General features: G+C 43.4%; 2 protein-coding genes across 7 annotated transcripts in view; both read left to right on the plus strand.

Moving 5' to 3' along the window:
* The window catches only part of LOC137786829 (integumentary mucin A.1-like), a 12,191-nt gene extending 2,391 nt beyond the window's left edge, over positions 1 to 9,800 (plus strand). The window contains exons 2-14 of one of the 5 annotated variants that reach the window (XM_068578941.1): positions 783 to 849; positions 969 to 1,034; positions 1,646 to 1,696; positions 1,826 to 1,909; positions 2,044 to 2,155; positions 2,384 to 2,395; positions 2,520 to 2,558; positions 5,278 to 5,313; positions 5,368 to 5,697; positions 6,964 to 6,993; positions 7,365 to 7,489; positions 8,447 to 8,503; positions 8,720 to 9,800. In XM_068578941.1, the coding sequence (XP_068435042.1) occupies positions 811 to 849; positions 969 to 1,034; positions 1,646 to 1,696; positions 1,826 to 1,909; positions 2,044 to 2,155; positions 2,384 to 2,395; positions 2,520 to 2,558; positions 5,278 to 5,313; positions 5,368 to 5,697; positions 6,964 to 6,993; positions 7,365 to 7,489; positions 8,447 to 8,503; positions 8,720 to 8,746 (1,008 nt within the window). In that variant the 5' untranslated portion in view covers positions 783 to 810 and the 3' untranslated portion in view covers positions 8,747 to 9,800. Of the gene's footprint in view, positions 1 to 782; positions 850 to 968; positions 1,035 to 1,645; positions 1,697 to 1,825; positions 1,910 to 2,043; positions 2,156 to 2,383; positions 2,396 to 2,519; positions 2,559 to 5,277; positions 5,698 to 6,963; positions 6,994 to 7,364; positions 7,490 to 8,446; positions 8,504 to 8,719 lie in introns of all 5 variants that reach the window. The other 4 variants (XM_068578939.1, XM_068578940.1, XM_068578942.1 and 1 more) reach the window with 4 other exon arrangements.
* Positions 9,801 to 12,100: 2,300 nt separating this feature from the next.
* Positions 12,101 to 17,500, plus strand: part of pih1d1 (PIH1 domain containing 1) — an 8,158-nt gene continuing 2,758 nt past the window's right edge. Inside the window, exons 1-9 of one of the 2 annotated variants that reach the window (XM_068578883.1) lie at positions 12,101 to 12,153; positions 13,199 to 13,281; positions 14,056 to 14,113; positions 14,235 to 14,423; positions 15,395 to 15,456; positions 15,973 to 16,054; positions 16,179 to 16,275; positions 16,833 to 16,859; positions 16,993 to 17,071. In XM_068578883.1, the coding sequence (XP_068434984.1) occupies positions 13,204 to 13,281; positions 14,056 to 14,113; positions 14,235 to 14,423; positions 15,395 to 15,456; positions 15,973 to 16,054; positions 16,179 to 16,275; positions 16,833 to 16,859; positions 16,993 to 17,071 (672 nt within the window). In that variant the 5' untranslated portion in view covers positions 12,101 to 12,153; positions 13,199 to 13,203. Of the gene's footprint in view, positions 12,233 to 13,198; positions 13,282 to 14,055; positions 14,114 to 14,234; positions 14,424 to 15,394; positions 15,457 to 15,972; positions 16,055 to 16,178; positions 16,276 to 16,832; positions 16,860 to 16,992; positions 17,072 to 17,500 lie in introns of both variants that reach the window. The other variant, XM_068578882.1, reaches the window with a different exon arrangement.

Genomic DNA, 17,500 nt, shown 5'->3' on the forward strand with positions numbered 1-17,500 from the left:
ATAGATCATTTTATTATCTTATTTTGTGTGCTTAGTGTTAAGTTTGTGGCGCTGCTAGTTTGTTGACAACAAATCTTTTCCTTGGGGATTAATAAAGTATCTATCTAACTGTCCGGGCGCGGCAGCTTTGACTTGTTTCAAATGGACCGAAAATAAAAATGAACAATGGTATGTTCTGTTTCTCCACATTAAAAACAATCCCAGAAAGAATATGAAAGACAACACATTATTTTATGCCTGGCTCAGATGCAGGCGACAACCTCGGGGTCTGAAAAACGTGCATTCTTTCTAATGGCCACCGGGGGGCGACTCCTCTGGTTCAATAGACGTTCTTGTGGATTTATTCCCTCAGTAAACATTGAAAACATGAGTTTCTGTCTCAATCGCTGGTTTCAAGTCTTCTTCAGTGCAGCGTGATGTTCATTTAGTAAATTATGTGTAAATTAAGATTAGGGTTTAAAAATGTATATATTGGTATGCTTCAGGGAGTGAATGATACTTTACAACTTTAACCGTTTTCACTCCATTAAACGTAATTATACCATTTGGGAATGAATACAGATGTCAGCATTATGTTCATAACGTACACAAACAGAACATGAAATAAAATGCCTCAAAAGCGTCTTTTATCACCATGAGAACACTCCTTCAGGAGAAAACATGTCTGAATTTCTTCTGAATTTCTGTGTGTTTTCTCACACACGTATGACTTTATAATCTCTTTGTGTGTGTGTGTGTGTGTGTGAGGACAAACCCAATGACAGACTCTTCTCTTCCTTCAGCGTGAGTCTGGATGGTCGCGGTGGCAGCATGACATCATTGACATGCACGATCCGCATGTTTGTCTTCGTAAGTGTCCCGTCGCTCTGGCACGAGAGCGCCCAGTCCAATACAACCTATTGTTATGTGTGTTGTATACTCATCCTTTTTATTTCATTTCATGTGTGTTTGCCGCCGTGGTCTGCTAGATGTTCCTGAACGCTATAGATCTGTCGAAAGCCGGTTGTCTGGACTATCTGAGACCGATGGATTGGGTATGTGTTGATCTTTTGTTGTTGAGCGGTTGTGTTTGAGCAGCCAGAGGAACACTTTGAGGGCAAATCACTGTGGATATCCACATCGCTCTCACATCAGAAACCATGTTTTAGGCTCGAGGAGCGTCCAATGAGGCACGACTTCTATCAGTCCTGGTAGTAAATACTGCACTGCATCTCACTTCCTCTGTACTGTTTACTCCAATACATCTCACAGTAGTAGTACTGTAGGATAGTACTACATACTGTAGTAGTATGTAGTACTTTTTTGCCCAGTGAGGTCGTCCCTCTGCTCTCCATAATCCTGCGAGGTGCTCGTCTTTCTGCCTCCGCTTAATACGCCTGTGGCCCCGAGCTCCCTGCCACACACACACACACACACACACACACACACACACACACACACGGACAGTGATTTGTCCTCATGTTCCACGGCAACGTTGCCGCAGGTGTGTATTTCTTTTGCGGCCCGTTCTCACCGTGTTTTATTTAGTTTTAGCCTTAAAAGTGAGTTTGTCTCAATACAAAAATCATCAAAATGATTGTAATGAACTCACAATAAACACCTGCTCATGTCTTCTGTCCGTCCACTTCTATGTCCCACTATCAAGAAAGAAAATGTAACCTACACCTTGTCCCTCGTGAGGGCTGAAGATCTCGAGGTGACGCTCTGAAACAGAGAACCATCAAGGATCCCTTGAGGTTCTATGTAAACACATGTGAATGCACCTCGTTCAATAGGGACTGGACTGGATTTGACCCGGTGTGCGTGTGTTCTCTTCCCACCACAGGGCACAGTGAAATGCACTTTGGAGCATGAGTGGAAGGGGACAAGAAAATCAGGGGGCAATCTGTACGTTTACTGCTTTAAAGATGTGAGTGACAGGCGGCCACCTCTCACGGGGTCACGTTGGCTGCTGCCTCCATTGAGCTCTGCGTGAGTGATTGTGACGTTGCATGTCTCGCTTGCCTTCCAAACTAAGGAATTATTGTATTTTCTTTACCACAGAAATATCCCAGCGCTCAGTGCCAAGGGGAAAGCTCTGAGAAAATCCACTTCATTCACCTCATGTGCTTGGCCGCCAAAGTTTACAATGCTTCTTCTGATGATACTGCTGGAGGTACTTCACACTGGTTTACCTTTAATGGTCCATACATTATGAATAAACGAACAATTCTGAAGGTAGAAATACAAACAAAACGTGTCAACACAACTATTTCAACTTTGCACATTTCTTAGTTGTATTATTGCTCAGAATTGCAGTAAAACCAGCAAAACATCCTACTGAAGATGTTTTGTTTAAATGTTGAAACTCATCATTTTCTTTTCTCTCTTCCTGGCATCACAGTCTGTGAATATGGTGAGTATGCATCCTGTGTCCTGAGCGCCGGTGACGAGCAGCAAAACACTTTGGGTCCTGTTCATTTCATTCAGCGGTGTGCTTTCCTTCACTGATGTAACGTTGGTGTGATCTTTTTGTTTAGGCACCGTGTGCAAGATGTTTTCAGAAGCAGCATCTCCTCGTAAGTCACACCCTTCATTTAGAAATGATTCAGAAGTTTGTGTTGATAGTGTGCATTGGAAATGCCAGACGTCCTGCGGGCTGTTGCATACTTCAGGTGTCAGACAGTTTAAAGGTCCTTACTCAGAAAACCATGGATGCATAACGAGCCTTCGGGTTTTAAAGCTTCTGCCGTCTTTGAAGCGCTTTTGAACACGTTTTCTACCCGTTCATCGTCAAGCTTCTTTCTACGTCACATCATTAATTCATCGCCTGATTATGCTCTGCTTTCAACTCTGAACAAAACATCCTCTAATTTCATTTCAGTAACACTGAACATAAGAGAATCTTAAACCCCTTTCAGACAACTTTCTTTCTGTTTGGGAGGCTGCCGGATTGTTTGACTGCTTTTTAACAAGCTAAATGGCAATCAGTCGCGTGTTGTGACTATGAAGTAAACGCTGACACCACCTTCACCCCCACGTAGACTACTTACTCTATGTACGACGCACACTACTCACTATGACGCACACTACGTGCACTATGACGCACACTACTCACTATGACGCAAACTACTCACTATGACGCACACTACTCACTATGACACACACTACTCACTATGACGCAAACTACTCACTATGACGCACACTACTCACTATGACGCAAACTACTCACTATGACGCACACTACTCACACTATGACGCACACTACTCACTATGACGCACACTACGTGCACTATGACGCACACTACTCACTATGACGCACACTACTCACTATGACGCACACTACGTGCACTATGACGCACACTACTCACTATGACGCACACTACGTGCACTATGACGCACACTACGTGCACTATGACGCACACTACTCACTATGACGCAAACTACTCACTATGACGCACACTACGTGCACTATGACGCACACTACTCACTATGACGCACACTACTCACTATGACGCACACTACTCACTATGACGCACACTACGTGCACTATGACGCACACTACTCACACTATGACGCACACTACTCACTATGACGCACACTACGTGCACTATGACGCACACTACTCACTATGACGCACACTACGTGCACTATGACGCACACTACTCACACTATGACGCACACTACTCACTATGACGCACACTACGTGCACTATGACGCACACTACTCACTATGACGCACACTACGTGCACTATGACGCACACTACTCACTATGACGCACACTACGTGCACTATGACGCACACTACTCACTATGACGCACACTACGTGCACTATGACGCACACTACTCACACTATGACGCACACTACGTGCCCTATGACGCACACTACTCACTATGACGCACACTACGTGCACTATGACGCACACTACTCACACTATGACGCACACTACGTGCACTATGACGCACACTACTCACTATGACGCACACTACGTGCACTATGACGCACACTACTCACACTATGACGCACACTACGTGCACTATGACGCACACTACTCACACTATGACGCACACTACGTGCACTATGACGCACACTACTCACTATGACGCACACTACGTGCACTATGACGCACACTACTCACACTATGACGCACACTACTCACACTATGACGCACACTACTCACACTATGACGCACACTACGTGCACTATGACGCACACTACTCACTATGACGCACACTACGTGCACTATGACGCACACTACTCACACTATGACGCACACTAAGTGCACTATGACGCACACTACTCACTATGACGCACACTACTCACTATGACGCACACTACGTGCACTATGACGCACACTACGTGCACTATGACGCACACTACTCACACTATGACGCACACTAAGTGCACTATGACGCACACTACTCACTATGACGCACACTACTCACTATGACGCACACTACGTGCACTATGACGCACACTACGTGCACTATGACGCACACTACTCACACTATGACGCACACTACTCACTATGACGCACACTACGTGCACAATGACGCACACTACTCACACTATGACGCACACTACTCACACTATGACGCACACTACGTGCACTATGACGCACACTACTCACTATGACGCACACTACGTGCACTATGACGCACACTACTCACTATGACGCACACTACGTGCACTATGACGCACACTACTCACACTATGACGCACACTATGTGCACTATGATGCACACTACATGTACTACGTACAGTATTATGGACTTAATGTACACTACAGTGTACGCAGCATACATGAGTATGTCGTATACTACATACACTAAATACATGACAAAGTACACTACGTATACTAATACACTACAAAGTACTCTACGTATACTACTTCCTATACTAATACACTACAAAGTATACCACGTATACTACTCCGTACACTACATACACTAAATCCACGTCAAAGTACCCTACCTTTACTACTCTGTACACTACGTATACTACACTACGTATACTAATACACTACAAAGTGCGCTGCGTATAGTACTCCTTACATGCGTTTCAGCGTACTCTCCGCTGTATGGTACATTGTAGTACTGAGCTTTACTGAAAGTCTCCTACACTAAATTGTGTACCGGTCCACTTCTTTGGGTTTGTAGTCGACTTAAGTTAGTTGCCATACTTCCTTGTACTTTAAATGTGACGAAGTCTTCCACTACTGCCCCAAATATTCTTATTATTTTGCATTTATTGCCTATAAACCTCATGTTACTGATTGACTGATGACATTTCTACAGATTCTGATCTAACAACAACAACACTGCCAGAAACAACAACAACACTGCCAGAAACAACAACAGCAACAACACTGCCAGAAACAACAACAGCAACAACACTGCCAGAAACAACAACAACACTCCCAGAAACAACAACAACACTGCCAAAAACAACAACAGCAACAACACTGCCAGAAACAACAACAGCAACAACACTGCCAGAAACAACAACAACACTGCCAGAAACAACAACAACACTGCCAGAAACAACAGCAACATCATTGCCCTCGTCAACAAAAGCAGGAATAGCAACATTGAAGCCAACAGCAACACGTGCAGAAACAGCAACAGTATTGCCCTCACCACCAACAACAGAAGCAACAATGAAGCCAACAGCAACAACGCTGGCAGAGGGACAGACGAAATCTCGAAGGAATGGGGGTAAGCTAGGTCAATAGCTCTTCTTGTGATAAGCTAACAGCTGATTATGTCACGGACACGGAGAATATGATTTCACACACGGGACATTTCTCTGTCCAGATGAATTGCTCGTCATCCTTGAGGTCTTCTCTCATTCAACAGAAACGTACGGCTAGAAAACACCGACGGCCTCTCGCAGCGAGCACATTCCAGCCTCAAGAACAAACTTGGACAATCTTGTACTTGATCAAAAGGGTTTTCTGACTCCATGTTTTCCTTAGATGAGAGAAAAGACTTCATGGATGCAGACTAACCTGCATGTGCATGTTCACACCTCCCGTAAAGAGCGGTGAAGACACTGAGACGCTCCCAAACAACAACGTGGGAAATGCGGCCGCACATTTGTCGTCAACTCGCAGCTACCCAATCCTGAGATTAGCAAACATGTGTGTGAATGAGCATTTCTGGCCATTTTTACTGCCAATTCCACAACAACTAAAATGATCTTGAATAGATAAACCACCCATGTAGAAGAGTTATACTTTAAATAAGTCACAACTTTGCTTTATGCACGTGTCATTGAAACCAGTAAATGATGTTCCACTCAGGGTCAAACAGACCATAAAGCAGGGGATGCTTTTGGGCGGGATTACTGTGATTGACAGGTCGCTGCCGCTGCCAGAGCCGTTGACTGGTTGCAAAAAAAGCAAAGTTGGCGACGACCGTATTCCAAGATGGAGACGGCGAAATTGCCCAACTTGAGGCGTCAAAGCGGCCGTCCACAAACCAATTGTTGACGTTCTCATCACTACGTTTACAGTCCTTAGGAACGACTGCAATAGCCTGCGTCGCTGTCCGTGGTGCTGAAGTAGCAGACGTAGTCGTAGTTAGCATTCTTGCCCTCCTGTCGCTTCGGTTTGATCTCGTTTGGATCTGGTCGACATATTTCTCCTTCGCTATGTTGCACAGTGGAAACCAATAAGAAAAGCAGAAAAGTTGTGCATCCAAAGCTGTGAATATGAATCCATGGTTTTCCAGTGGTCGAGACAACCGGTCCCTAGTCGCTGCATGGCCCCGCCTTCATATGGTACAGCGTTAAACGAAGGACTAACCATTCATAATAATGACAGTTTTCTTGTTTCAATGCTCTTCTGGAAGAAGTCCCTTGCTTTGTTATATCTTTTTTTACTCTTGGATTTTCCACAATTCTTCTTGTATTTGTCTGTTTTTACACCGCAAGTTTACACTCGGACTGAATTATTAAAATGTTTGTAAATCTTTCCATAGACAAGCAACCAGACACTGGAAACACAACAGGTAAGCTTACCGCCTTAATTCAAAGGTGTCTTTGTCAGAGAGGCAGTTTAGTCCGTAAAACCTCAGAAACGTTACCTCTTCAAACCGTTGGATTTATCTGACCAACACACAAGGCACAAAAATATTTTTGTACATTTTTCAGTGAATAAAAATCCTTATTTGGTATTTTGTATCACAATTTAGAAATGAAGAAACATATTGTAACGCATAACGAGAGTTATAATCAAATGAGTAAAATAATAATGCCGTTTTGGGGTTTCACAAAGCTTTTGATAAATGTCAAATGTGGAAAGCACACAAAACTAGTTTCTGCTTTTCTCCCAATCATTTTTGATCTTAATGGAAGTTGTCTCTGCTCTCTCCTCACACAGGAAACCTGAAGTACTTTTTAATTCTGTCGCTGCTCTTCAACCTCATCTTGCCCTCGGCTGTTTTCCTCTACATGCGCCGCCAGCGGGCGCAGGACCACACGCTCAGGACAGAGATACAGTTGCAGGTTTGGTTAAAGATATTCTGTGTGTGGGCTTGTCCAACCAAACACACTCTGTTTTCTTTTAATTAGGAGTCCAGGGCTTGTTGCTTTAAACTAGACCCACTTTTGCTGTTTCAGCATTTCTATTCTCACTGACGATGCGTAGTTGTGGCTCTGCTCTTCATTTGATCACCAATTGTATATATTCATGTTTCCACATGTACATATTTAGGGTAATTCATCTAAATGCCAAGCGTAGAGATCAAAAGTGTCAGGTCAGAAACACAACAACTTAACCAGAATTTCACAACTGAATGTAATTTTCTGGCTCTTTTTTCTTTCTTTCTTAAATTCTAACATTTACCGCTCGCTGGATTAAAGTCACGCATTTCTCTGGGTTGATGACCTTTGGGATAATGCAAGTACACAACTCTTCCAAAACATATACAACATAGGTCCAGTCGTTTTTTAGTCACGTATCACACCTTGAATTATTTACAGACGAAGGAACGCTTGTCCAGATCAAATCTCCTTTGGGTTTTGGTCCCACTCGACAGCTAAACATGCCACGAGTCTTTGAGCCGCTTGTGTCGCTCCGTGTCGTGTCTCTGTCATGATCAAGTCCCTGCAAGCGATTGTTCACACTGTAAAGAAAGTGAAGTGAAAACAGTGGCGTCCTGAGGGGGAGGTACATTACGGCGATCTTAAAAAATGATCAGCGGCACACAAATTGTGGAAAAAAGGGGCCAAAAATCCCCATCAAGTATGGATCTTTACTCGTTGTTCCCTTTTGTATCTGTGTTTAATATTTCAGACTTTTCCCGTTAGCCTTGTGTGAGTAATAACTAGTCACGTTCGGCGGGTCGGTTGTGTGATCCAGACCTGCTTTGCCCCTCGGGGATCATTTGAACCCACGACCCCCTGCTCCTGCGCCATCGGACTGGACTTGATGTGCATGTTCTCCACTTCCCTCTCTTTCAGTCATGCACACTGCTGTCAGCGACGGACAACGACTCGGAGACTAATCTGTTGAGAGAGGTGATTATGAGAATGAATGCATGAGATCTCATCCATCACACATTCAGCCGACGGCAACACAAATTGAAACTTTGCCTTGTTCTGACTGCAGTGGTCATTATTATTCTTTGCCATCAAGCCGACTCACCAGTTAGCATTGTTAGCGTAGCTAGCGTTGCTGTGGACCTCGATATTGGGCTGACCCTTGTTTCTCTCTCTCTCCCTTTCGCCATGCAGAAACCTGAAGAAAAAACTATTCTGTAGCTCACCGCGTTTGCTTTTAGCGTCTTAACGTTAAGAGCCAAACGTTAACGTCTCAACGTCTGTGTGGATGTAACGAAGTGTCTGGAGGCCGGGCGGATAAGCTGGAACGGGCCCGCGTAGGGACAAGTCCACTGAGAGACTCTTCTGGATCAACTTCTGAAGCTAAAGAGTTCCGCAGCGAAAGTTTGCCAGAGCTGTCGGCTCGCCGCAACACTTGTAAAGTACGCCGGCTGTGCAACATGACACCGCTGTAGTTATGCGTTTCATTTTTCCATTGCATGATAAAAATAATGAGGACGACGCGGATGCCAGGACGTGTACGACCTGACCGCCGGGTCCTTCCGGGTGTAGATGTGCATGCAGCTACATGAGGACATAAGTTCACAATAGAGTTTGATATATTGAGTCTGAATCCCCAGAAATGTGCTCAAAATGAACAGGACAGCTTCAGTGTCTCAGCTGATAATGTCTGTTTAGTTGAATCCAGTCCAACTGTCTTCAAGGGACTCTGAACTTTCCACTCGACAGTTTTCTACTCAGTGAGCCATTAGCAGCTGTTTGAAGGCCGGTGAGCAACATGTCGCCGGCAGCAGATGAAGTTCTCTCGGCAGTGGACCTAGAAAGTACACTGTTTTTTTGTTTCTTTTTCAAAGCACTGCTGCATTCTGTAGCTCAGTTATTAGGTTTTTGTATCGTGTGCATTGAGTTTGAATGTGATGATGATGCAAAACATATGTTAGGTACAATATTGGTCGAGCTGCACAAAGATATTTCTTTGCTGTATTAGAATATTTGTGAACCCCCAGCTGGTTTTGTACGCAGAGCCACTGTTTGATACTAAAAATGTGAAAATAATACAAACTGATTCACGGCATTTTATGCATACATGAGCCTAACATCATGCATACATTAGCCTAACATCATGAAATTAGCAGCATTTCATTTTGACACCCTATCATATCCTGTATGAAAAAAGGTTGGAGTTATAATCCTGTCTTGCCTGTATTTAATTTTTTACAGTAATATTTGCACTTCATGTTCCATCGTTAAGCAACTGTGGTACTTTTTTATTGTATGTATGAATATACATATACTGTATATGTATGTATATATATATATATATATATATATATGTATATGTATATATATATATATATATATATATATATATATATATATATATATATATATATATATATATATATATATATGTATTTATATATATATGTATTTATATTGTTTTTTAAACGGGACAGTGTGTCTTTTAAAGAGGTGTTTTTTTTTTACTCATACAAGATTAATGGATAAACTAAAAGCTCCCATGATATCTTTGGTTGAGACAAATCAGTCGCTGGAGGTTACTACAAATTAGAATTACTTGTTGAAAACTTCAGTGAGAATTGTCGTCCGTCCGCTGAGGTTCATCTCCTCTTCTTGTTGCTCCAAAGACTAAACGTCTGTCCATGGATTCAAGGTTCACTTTGGGAAGCATCTCTCATAGGCAGCATTGCTTGTGAATATCAAACAGAACATATAAGCTGTTTCCGATCGATGTTTTCTTTAACTCCCGTGGTATGTTTTTGCGCAATGTATTATGTAAAAAGTTGAAGAAATGTAATCATACTAACATACAGATATTGTAAAAATGTGAAGTGACTGACTATAGCTTCTCTCTGACTTTTCCTATCACATAAACTTTGGTTTGAAAACAAAACGAGACACTCCAGGTCGAGATTTCAGCGTGATATTTCTCTACAAATAAAGTCATTCTCAATTGATGTTGCCTGTTTGGTGGTCATGCATTTTGCCTAAAATTAAAAAGCATACTTAATCCTTTTATTTTGTTCATCATTAGGATAACGACAGGGCTTGTGGCTACAAATACTGCAGCATTTTAATTTTAAGAAAATGTTCTATTGTTAAATGTTATATTTCACAAACTGTTGACCTCCAGTCATTACAAAACAAAGATAAACTCACATTGAGTTTGTTCAGCTTTGGAATGTTTGTGGAAAAGTTTTAAGCTTGCGCACAAATTTTTCTTTTAAATCGAAAAGAGTTTGATGGTAGAAAATAAATAAATCAGACACATATCAGACATGAAGAGCATTCAGAGCGTCAACAAAAGAGAAAAGAAGGTCCAGTCATCCCCAAGGCAAGTCTCACTGGTGAAGGCATTCCCAGGAGTCGGGTCCAGGCCTCCAGATATTTTCTGCCATCGTCTGCACAGAGGTTCTCACAGAAGTGGAGGATAATGGAGTTACTGTCGAGCCCGCAGCGTCTCGTAGAGATGCCAAAGGAGCGGTATCAGAAAACGGAGGGTGCGTGACAAAGTGTCGTGTTTGGCACAAGGTCAGACTGTCAGACAGCTGGCTGTCGACAAGCTCACAGTTGTGCCAGGTTACCGAAACCAATTGACACGTGCTAACTGCACGGGTCAGTAAAGTCTGATGTGGCCATTCCTGTTCTTGAACGACCCTGGTGTCATTTTGACATGAAGCAGGCCCAAAACACCACCTCAAGGATGAGATGTGCTGAGCTATGTGCTGAGCTCTGCTAAACTATGACTCTGAGTGTCGTTTCCCACCCGTTATTTGTCGGTCTTGAGTGTCTTTGTGTTGTTTCTTTATCAGAACTGTTCGGGAACCGGAAGGAGACCTCTTGTTCTGAGCTAGTCCAGCCTGGCTCAACGATGTAGCTTGTAGACAAGAGAAAAGAAAAGAGAAGTTTGAGGCCGCTTGTTGCAGAAAGAAAAAACTGAAAAGAATTTGTCAGCAAGAAACATGCAAGTCCTGCTTGCGTAAGTTAAAGCAAAGTTGTGATCTAGTATCTGTTTTATTCAGTTCACTCACCAGGGATTATGATGACGAAGCTGACAGAGAGTTTTAACATTAATAACGGACACAGTTGGCAGACTGGATTTAGTGCACACGATTGTAGATCATCTGGGCTCAAAAACAGAAAGAAAGGGGAAAGTGGATAACATGGGACAGTCAGTGTACGATAAATAGTATCGCCTCCAGTCAAATAAAAAGACTTATGTTTAACTACTGCCAGGAATTCTTGTAGCTCACCATGTGGACATGAAGTGGTGTTTGCAGGTAGATGGACTAGAAGCCACAAAGCCACAACAAAGAAGAAATAAATTGTTTAAATGAAGTGTGTTTATGTGTTGGAATACAGAACCTCAACATTACTTAAACACATTGCTGTGTCTGGTTTCTTCCTCAAGTGAAGGATCTGAGTAGATATTCCACCAATGTCTCAAAGGACCTGGTTCCAAGACTCTTTATGGTGTGGCACTTTTATCATGTGGCACTTTTATTTTGGAAGGTTCCGTGCCGGAAGTGTTACCCCGTTCGAACACCGGCGCGAGCGCGTCTCCTAGCAGCGCGGAAGAGAGAAAGGTAAACACACATTTCTGACGTACACGAGGGACACACAGCAAAGAGTGCAGTTATGACTTAATACGGGAAACACATAGAGGTCAGTCTCGAGCACAGTACACACTGCTAGTGAGCTTAAAGTGACTGATAGCTTGTCCGGTGAGCTGCTAGCTGCTAGTTGCTAGCCTCGGTAGCTATTACGTACACTAACCCGGTGTTTCGGTTCATCAGGCGACCCCGTCAACTGGGTCAAAACCTCCTCGTAGATAACAGTGTCTGATCAAAACAACCCTCGCATTCTCAATGTGCACTCGCTCGAAAGGAAACGAGTTCACTCGCTCGTTGAAATGTCGCTTGTTGTGCATGTGTTGGCTTCATTGTACGGCAAAATGTGACATTTTGCGGCATTCACGAGGGCAGATAATTTACATGATTATGTGGTCTGATCGGGCTAACCCCAATCTTCACCCTGCACCCTCATAGACCCTGCACCCTCAGGCCCTCACTGACGTCAGCTGCTGAGTGCTTGAGTGTGTGAGGTCGTGAGGGCTTGAGCTGGTGTGAACATGAATGCAACATCACGTGACTTGTATGGAAAAAACATAGTGTAAATGTGTGTCTTTATTTTATTTCATTCACTGATTTGAACGTCTTCCTCACGAGGAGAGAAGTCATTTTCAATTGTTGTCAAACGAAATGTGTGTATATATATATATATATATATATATATATATATATATATATATATATATATATATATGTATATATATATATATATATATATATATATATGTATATATATATATATATATGTATATATATATATATATATATATATATATATATATATATATATATATGCTCCTTGTAAGGTATTCATTAATATCACACCCATTGTATACAAAGAGATGGGAAGTTACACTGGACGAAGTCAAAAGTACTAATAGAATGTTTCACATGTGCTGCGTGTTAAATCAAAGTGAAGAAAAGTTGGGTTTTTTTTTTTTTTTTTACATGAAAATCAGTTGTCATTAATTGTTCAATTTTGGCTGTTGTCTGCCCGTAGCCAGCATGACGGACTCCTCACTCCTCACTTCCGAGCTGGAGCTCCAGCAGCAGGAGGAGCTGTATCAGCAGCTGCTGCTGCAGGTAATATCGCTTTATTTGTGTCAACTGGATTCCGGTGAGACTAAGAAACTTTTGCCCACCAGTGATAGTTACAGGATGGCAAATGGTAAAACCAAACTAGAGGCTGTTGTACAGTCGCTGACTCGGTGATGTTAGTTACACTATCCCTCAGTTTATCAACAAGAAGCAGGTCTGGATCGACCAGCTGTGTGCAGCTGAGCAAAGGCTCTTTTTTTATTGCTTATGAATTTAACATTTCTTTTTTTGTAGAGGAACAATTTGTCTTTTCTTCACTTTAAAAGAGACACAGTCTTGCTTTGATGTAACAGTTCATCATATTGGAAAATATGTCGATTTGCTATTGCAGGGACTTCAATTAGAAGATTGAACCCACTCGTGTCCGATTTTTCAATCATCTCGTTTGACTCTGCAGGAACGCAAACAAACACATTTCCCCGTTCTCGTAACAAACGTTGTTCTCGGTGACGAGATGAGCGCCGTCTCTTTGGTCCGTCTGGAAACGGCTTTGGGGAGAGCGATCTGGTGCACCGGGCTCTGCGGCAGCTACGTCCGCTCCGGCTCTCTGAAAGCCAGCTGACCTGAGAGCGAGCAGGATGTCGAGTTGCTGACTGAGCGTTCACATAAACACAGACGGCCTCTGGTGCGCTGACCCGCGTTCCTGAAGCTCTTATTAGTTGCCAACAAGCCCTTTGCATTTTGGAGGCTTCGGATTCTGATTTAGATTTTTGTTTAACGTGTCATGATGTGATGAAACATTTTTGGTCGTTTGTTTAGACGATGGGAAAGATGCCGACTGAAAATCCAGACTCCAAAGTAATCCGACCACAACCTGGTAAGTAGCGCCACAATGCGAGTTCTATCGCAATCCTTCGACTTTCACAGACAGTGCCACAGCTCACGGACACCATTTATTGTGCACCATGTATTAATTTTTCTCTCTCTCTTCCCCTGAGGCATGTGTGTGAAGACTCTCTCGGAGCCAGGCCGGCAGAAGGTCTTCGTTAACATCTGCCAGTCAAACTCGGTCCCGCTGCCGCCGGAGATCTCCAGAGAGGATCTCGTAGAACTGCTCCAATCGGAGGATCCCAGCGGCTACAGAGTTCCCATGAGCCTCGGCGAGCCACACACAGAATTGGACAACAGTATGTGACTGAGGCCAAAGAGGAGGTTTTGCGCTTTGTTTTTGAGTCGACTTAATTCATAGTTTGACTGTCGCTAAATAACTAAAGGTGTCTGAGATTGAGGGGTTGCCTCCACGCGGCTCTCAACATGGAGACGGCTAGCAGCTAAGAGCTACCACCCATTCATTTCCTCTGCCTCTCTGCCGTTTTATTATTCTTTTTGTTTCTTTTTTGTCTACCACTAATGCTCCGAATCTTGTGTGCAGAAGCGCAGCAGTTATAATAACCTGATGGGTCGTGTTCATCAGCAGTCATTACATTGTCACGCAACACAACTTTGACCTGTTCTTACAAGAACCTGCATGCAGGCAGCGCTTTTTTTATACCGAGGAACATTAAGTTCTAGTGCAGTTGGCACCCATGCAACAGAAAGTGCTTGAGAAAGCTGGCCCCGCTAGTGCCAGAATGTATCAACAACATCACTGTCACGGCAAAACAGTTTAAGTGCAATTGTGTTGCTGCAGGAAAAAAAAGTAGTAATGACAGAAGGAGTTTTGCATGCTTGTGTTACCAGCAACTTTCATGGTGGTTTTCAGCAATAAATCAACATCCTCGTACTCGGGGTTAGAGGAAAGTCTTGCGGCAACGCATCGGTTGCCTCGGCCGCGGGTTTAAACAATCAATCATGTCGATGAACTCCTGGCACGGGAGGTGGTGCAGTCATGTGCGGACACATTCCTCGGAGGGTGTGGTCATGTCTGTCATCGCCGCTGCACCTCAGCGGGCCGGGAGAACTCACCCAGTAAACTTCCAGGGACGGATGTCTCAGATGATGTTCGCCAGCAAGTTAAGGCCAAATCATTCGTGTGAACTTCCTGTTTTCTCCCCAAGACTTGCGTGGACCCGAGTGGTCCGTCTATAAAGCCGACAGCTGGAGCTCTTCGACTCGTTTAGCGAGTTAGGTTTTCACGTCTCTTTCTCCTCCGTTTCAGACTCTCAGGGCTGCACAGCGTATGATGTGGTCGTCAACCAGGAGTTCTTCCAGAAGTGCCAGGTGTGTGTGTGTGTGTGTGTGTGTGTGTGTGTGTGTGTGTGGGGGGGGGGGGGTGTCTTGTTTTGTTATCCATTCAGTGCAGCTGTCTTATTGTGTAATTATTATTAAAAGGAAGCAGTTAAAGTGAGAAATTGTGTATTTTTAGTGCATGTATATTGCATTTTAGTGCATGCAATATATAATATCTAATAATTACCTGCTTTTTACCTGCCGGTAAGTAAGATAGACAGATGATTTAATCTTTTTTTTTTAATCTAAAGAAGCTCAGAATCTGTAGAAAAAACTTCCATGCCTGCAACGACATGTATGTATGTATGTATGCATGCATGTATGTGTGTGTGCGTGCGTGCATGCATGCATGCACGCACGCACACATACATGCATACATACATACATGTGTTGTGTGTCCTTACTGAACCAACAGAGGGCGTCTCAGAGTGTCGTTCCTGTCCAGCTGGCTGTGAGTGAAGACAAACTAATGTCTTGTAACGTGACACTTACGTGTGTGTCTTGCAGGAGGATCCCTTGTTCCAGCAGTTTGTTATTTTGGTGTCTATGGAGGGTTTGGAGAACAAATACAATCTGGAGCTGAGTAGAGGTGTGTGTGTGTGTGTGTGTGTGTGTGTGTGTGTGTGTGTGTGTGTGTGTGTGTGTGTGTGTCTGTGTGTTTGTCTGTCCATCCTTGGCAGCAGATGTTGAGATTATTGTGTGTGTTTCCACAGACTGGAAGGTGTTGAAGAACAGAAAGTTCCTGGGTTCTGTCAGCGAGCAGAACATTCGGACGAAGAGCAGGCCGGTGATTCAAGAGCTGCAGCCTCCGTACGTTCCTCGGTCTCAGTGTCTGTCTGGACGAGCTGGCGCACACACAACACAACCTCGGGCAGGGTTCGGTTCTCATGCCTCTGCTGATTATTACTGTTGCACTCAAATGTTTGGCAGGAAAAAGTGAGGAAGCGATGACAGGATATTAACTGCAACTTGACTTGTTGCCGTGGGCGTACAACCACAAGGCTGCAATTCTAGTTTCCATCGAGTCACCTGGATAAAAACAACACAAAATGCATGCTGGTTGACATCTGTTGACACAAGCCACAGTAAACGGTCGAGCTTTTTCAATATGAAAACAATCAGAGAGGTATTCATCTCACCTTCACAATGTCTCCTTTGAGGGAAAACCAGACGCACACATTCCCTCAGAAAACAGCTGAGTTTTTTCTTGTAGTTTCTTCATGAAATGACCTTTAGTCAGGAGCAGCTGACGAAACTGGTTGTTATTTAATTAGAAGGCGCCTGCCTCTGCCTGTGAAGTCTATATAAACACTTTCTGCTTAGTATCAGACGCTCACATCGCCCTCGCTCTGTTCCTTTCCTTGCAGGGAGGATTCCACCGCTCCGGCTACAAGGTAAACCTTCTTCTTATTTTTCTGCTCTACGTCTCAGTGCAAAGTCACAGCCACTTGCTTTATTACATATTTTCTTTCTGTCTCGTTCTCTGGCTCCTTGTTTCATATTCTCGTGCTCTCCCCGTCTGTCCAGACCAGAGTTCACGCTGCTCGTGGAGCCCCCTGCTGGTGACGCTGAGTACCTCATTGCAGAAATACAGCTACCCGGAGTGGTGAGACATACAAGGCACACGCACATGTACACCCTCTCGTCTCTCGCTCTATTCTCTCTTCTTTCATCCCCCCTTCCATCCTTCTTCTGGACCATTTAAACTGTAAAGTTATGCAAATATGACCTGGAAGCAGGATATAAATGGAAAAGGGCTAAAAAGCATTAAAATGTAATAAGACAAGAAGGAATGACTCTGGTTACAAAAATAAGTCTGAAACAAACTATAGAAGCAATAACAATGTACACAAGAAAGATGACGTAACAATAAAAAACGAAACAAACACTTTTAAATGAATTACCATCTCAGGTTTAAAGCAGATTTAAATATATTTGTTTTACGTGCTGTTTTTAAAGTGGCGAGTGATGGAGAGAGTCTTAGTTGCTGTGGGAGAGAGTCTCAGAGGGAGGGCCAGCAGTGGAGAGGCCCCGC

Source organism: Clinocottus analis, unplaced genomic scaffold (genome assembly GCF_023055335.1).
Source record: "Clinocottus analis isolate CAN_PGR_092001 unplaced genomic scaffold, fCliAna1.0.p SCAF_16, whole genome shotgun sequence".
NCBI classification, from domain to species: domain Eukaryota; kingdom Metazoa; phylum Chordata; class Actinopteri; order Perciformes; family Cottidae; genus Clinocottus; species Clinocottus analis.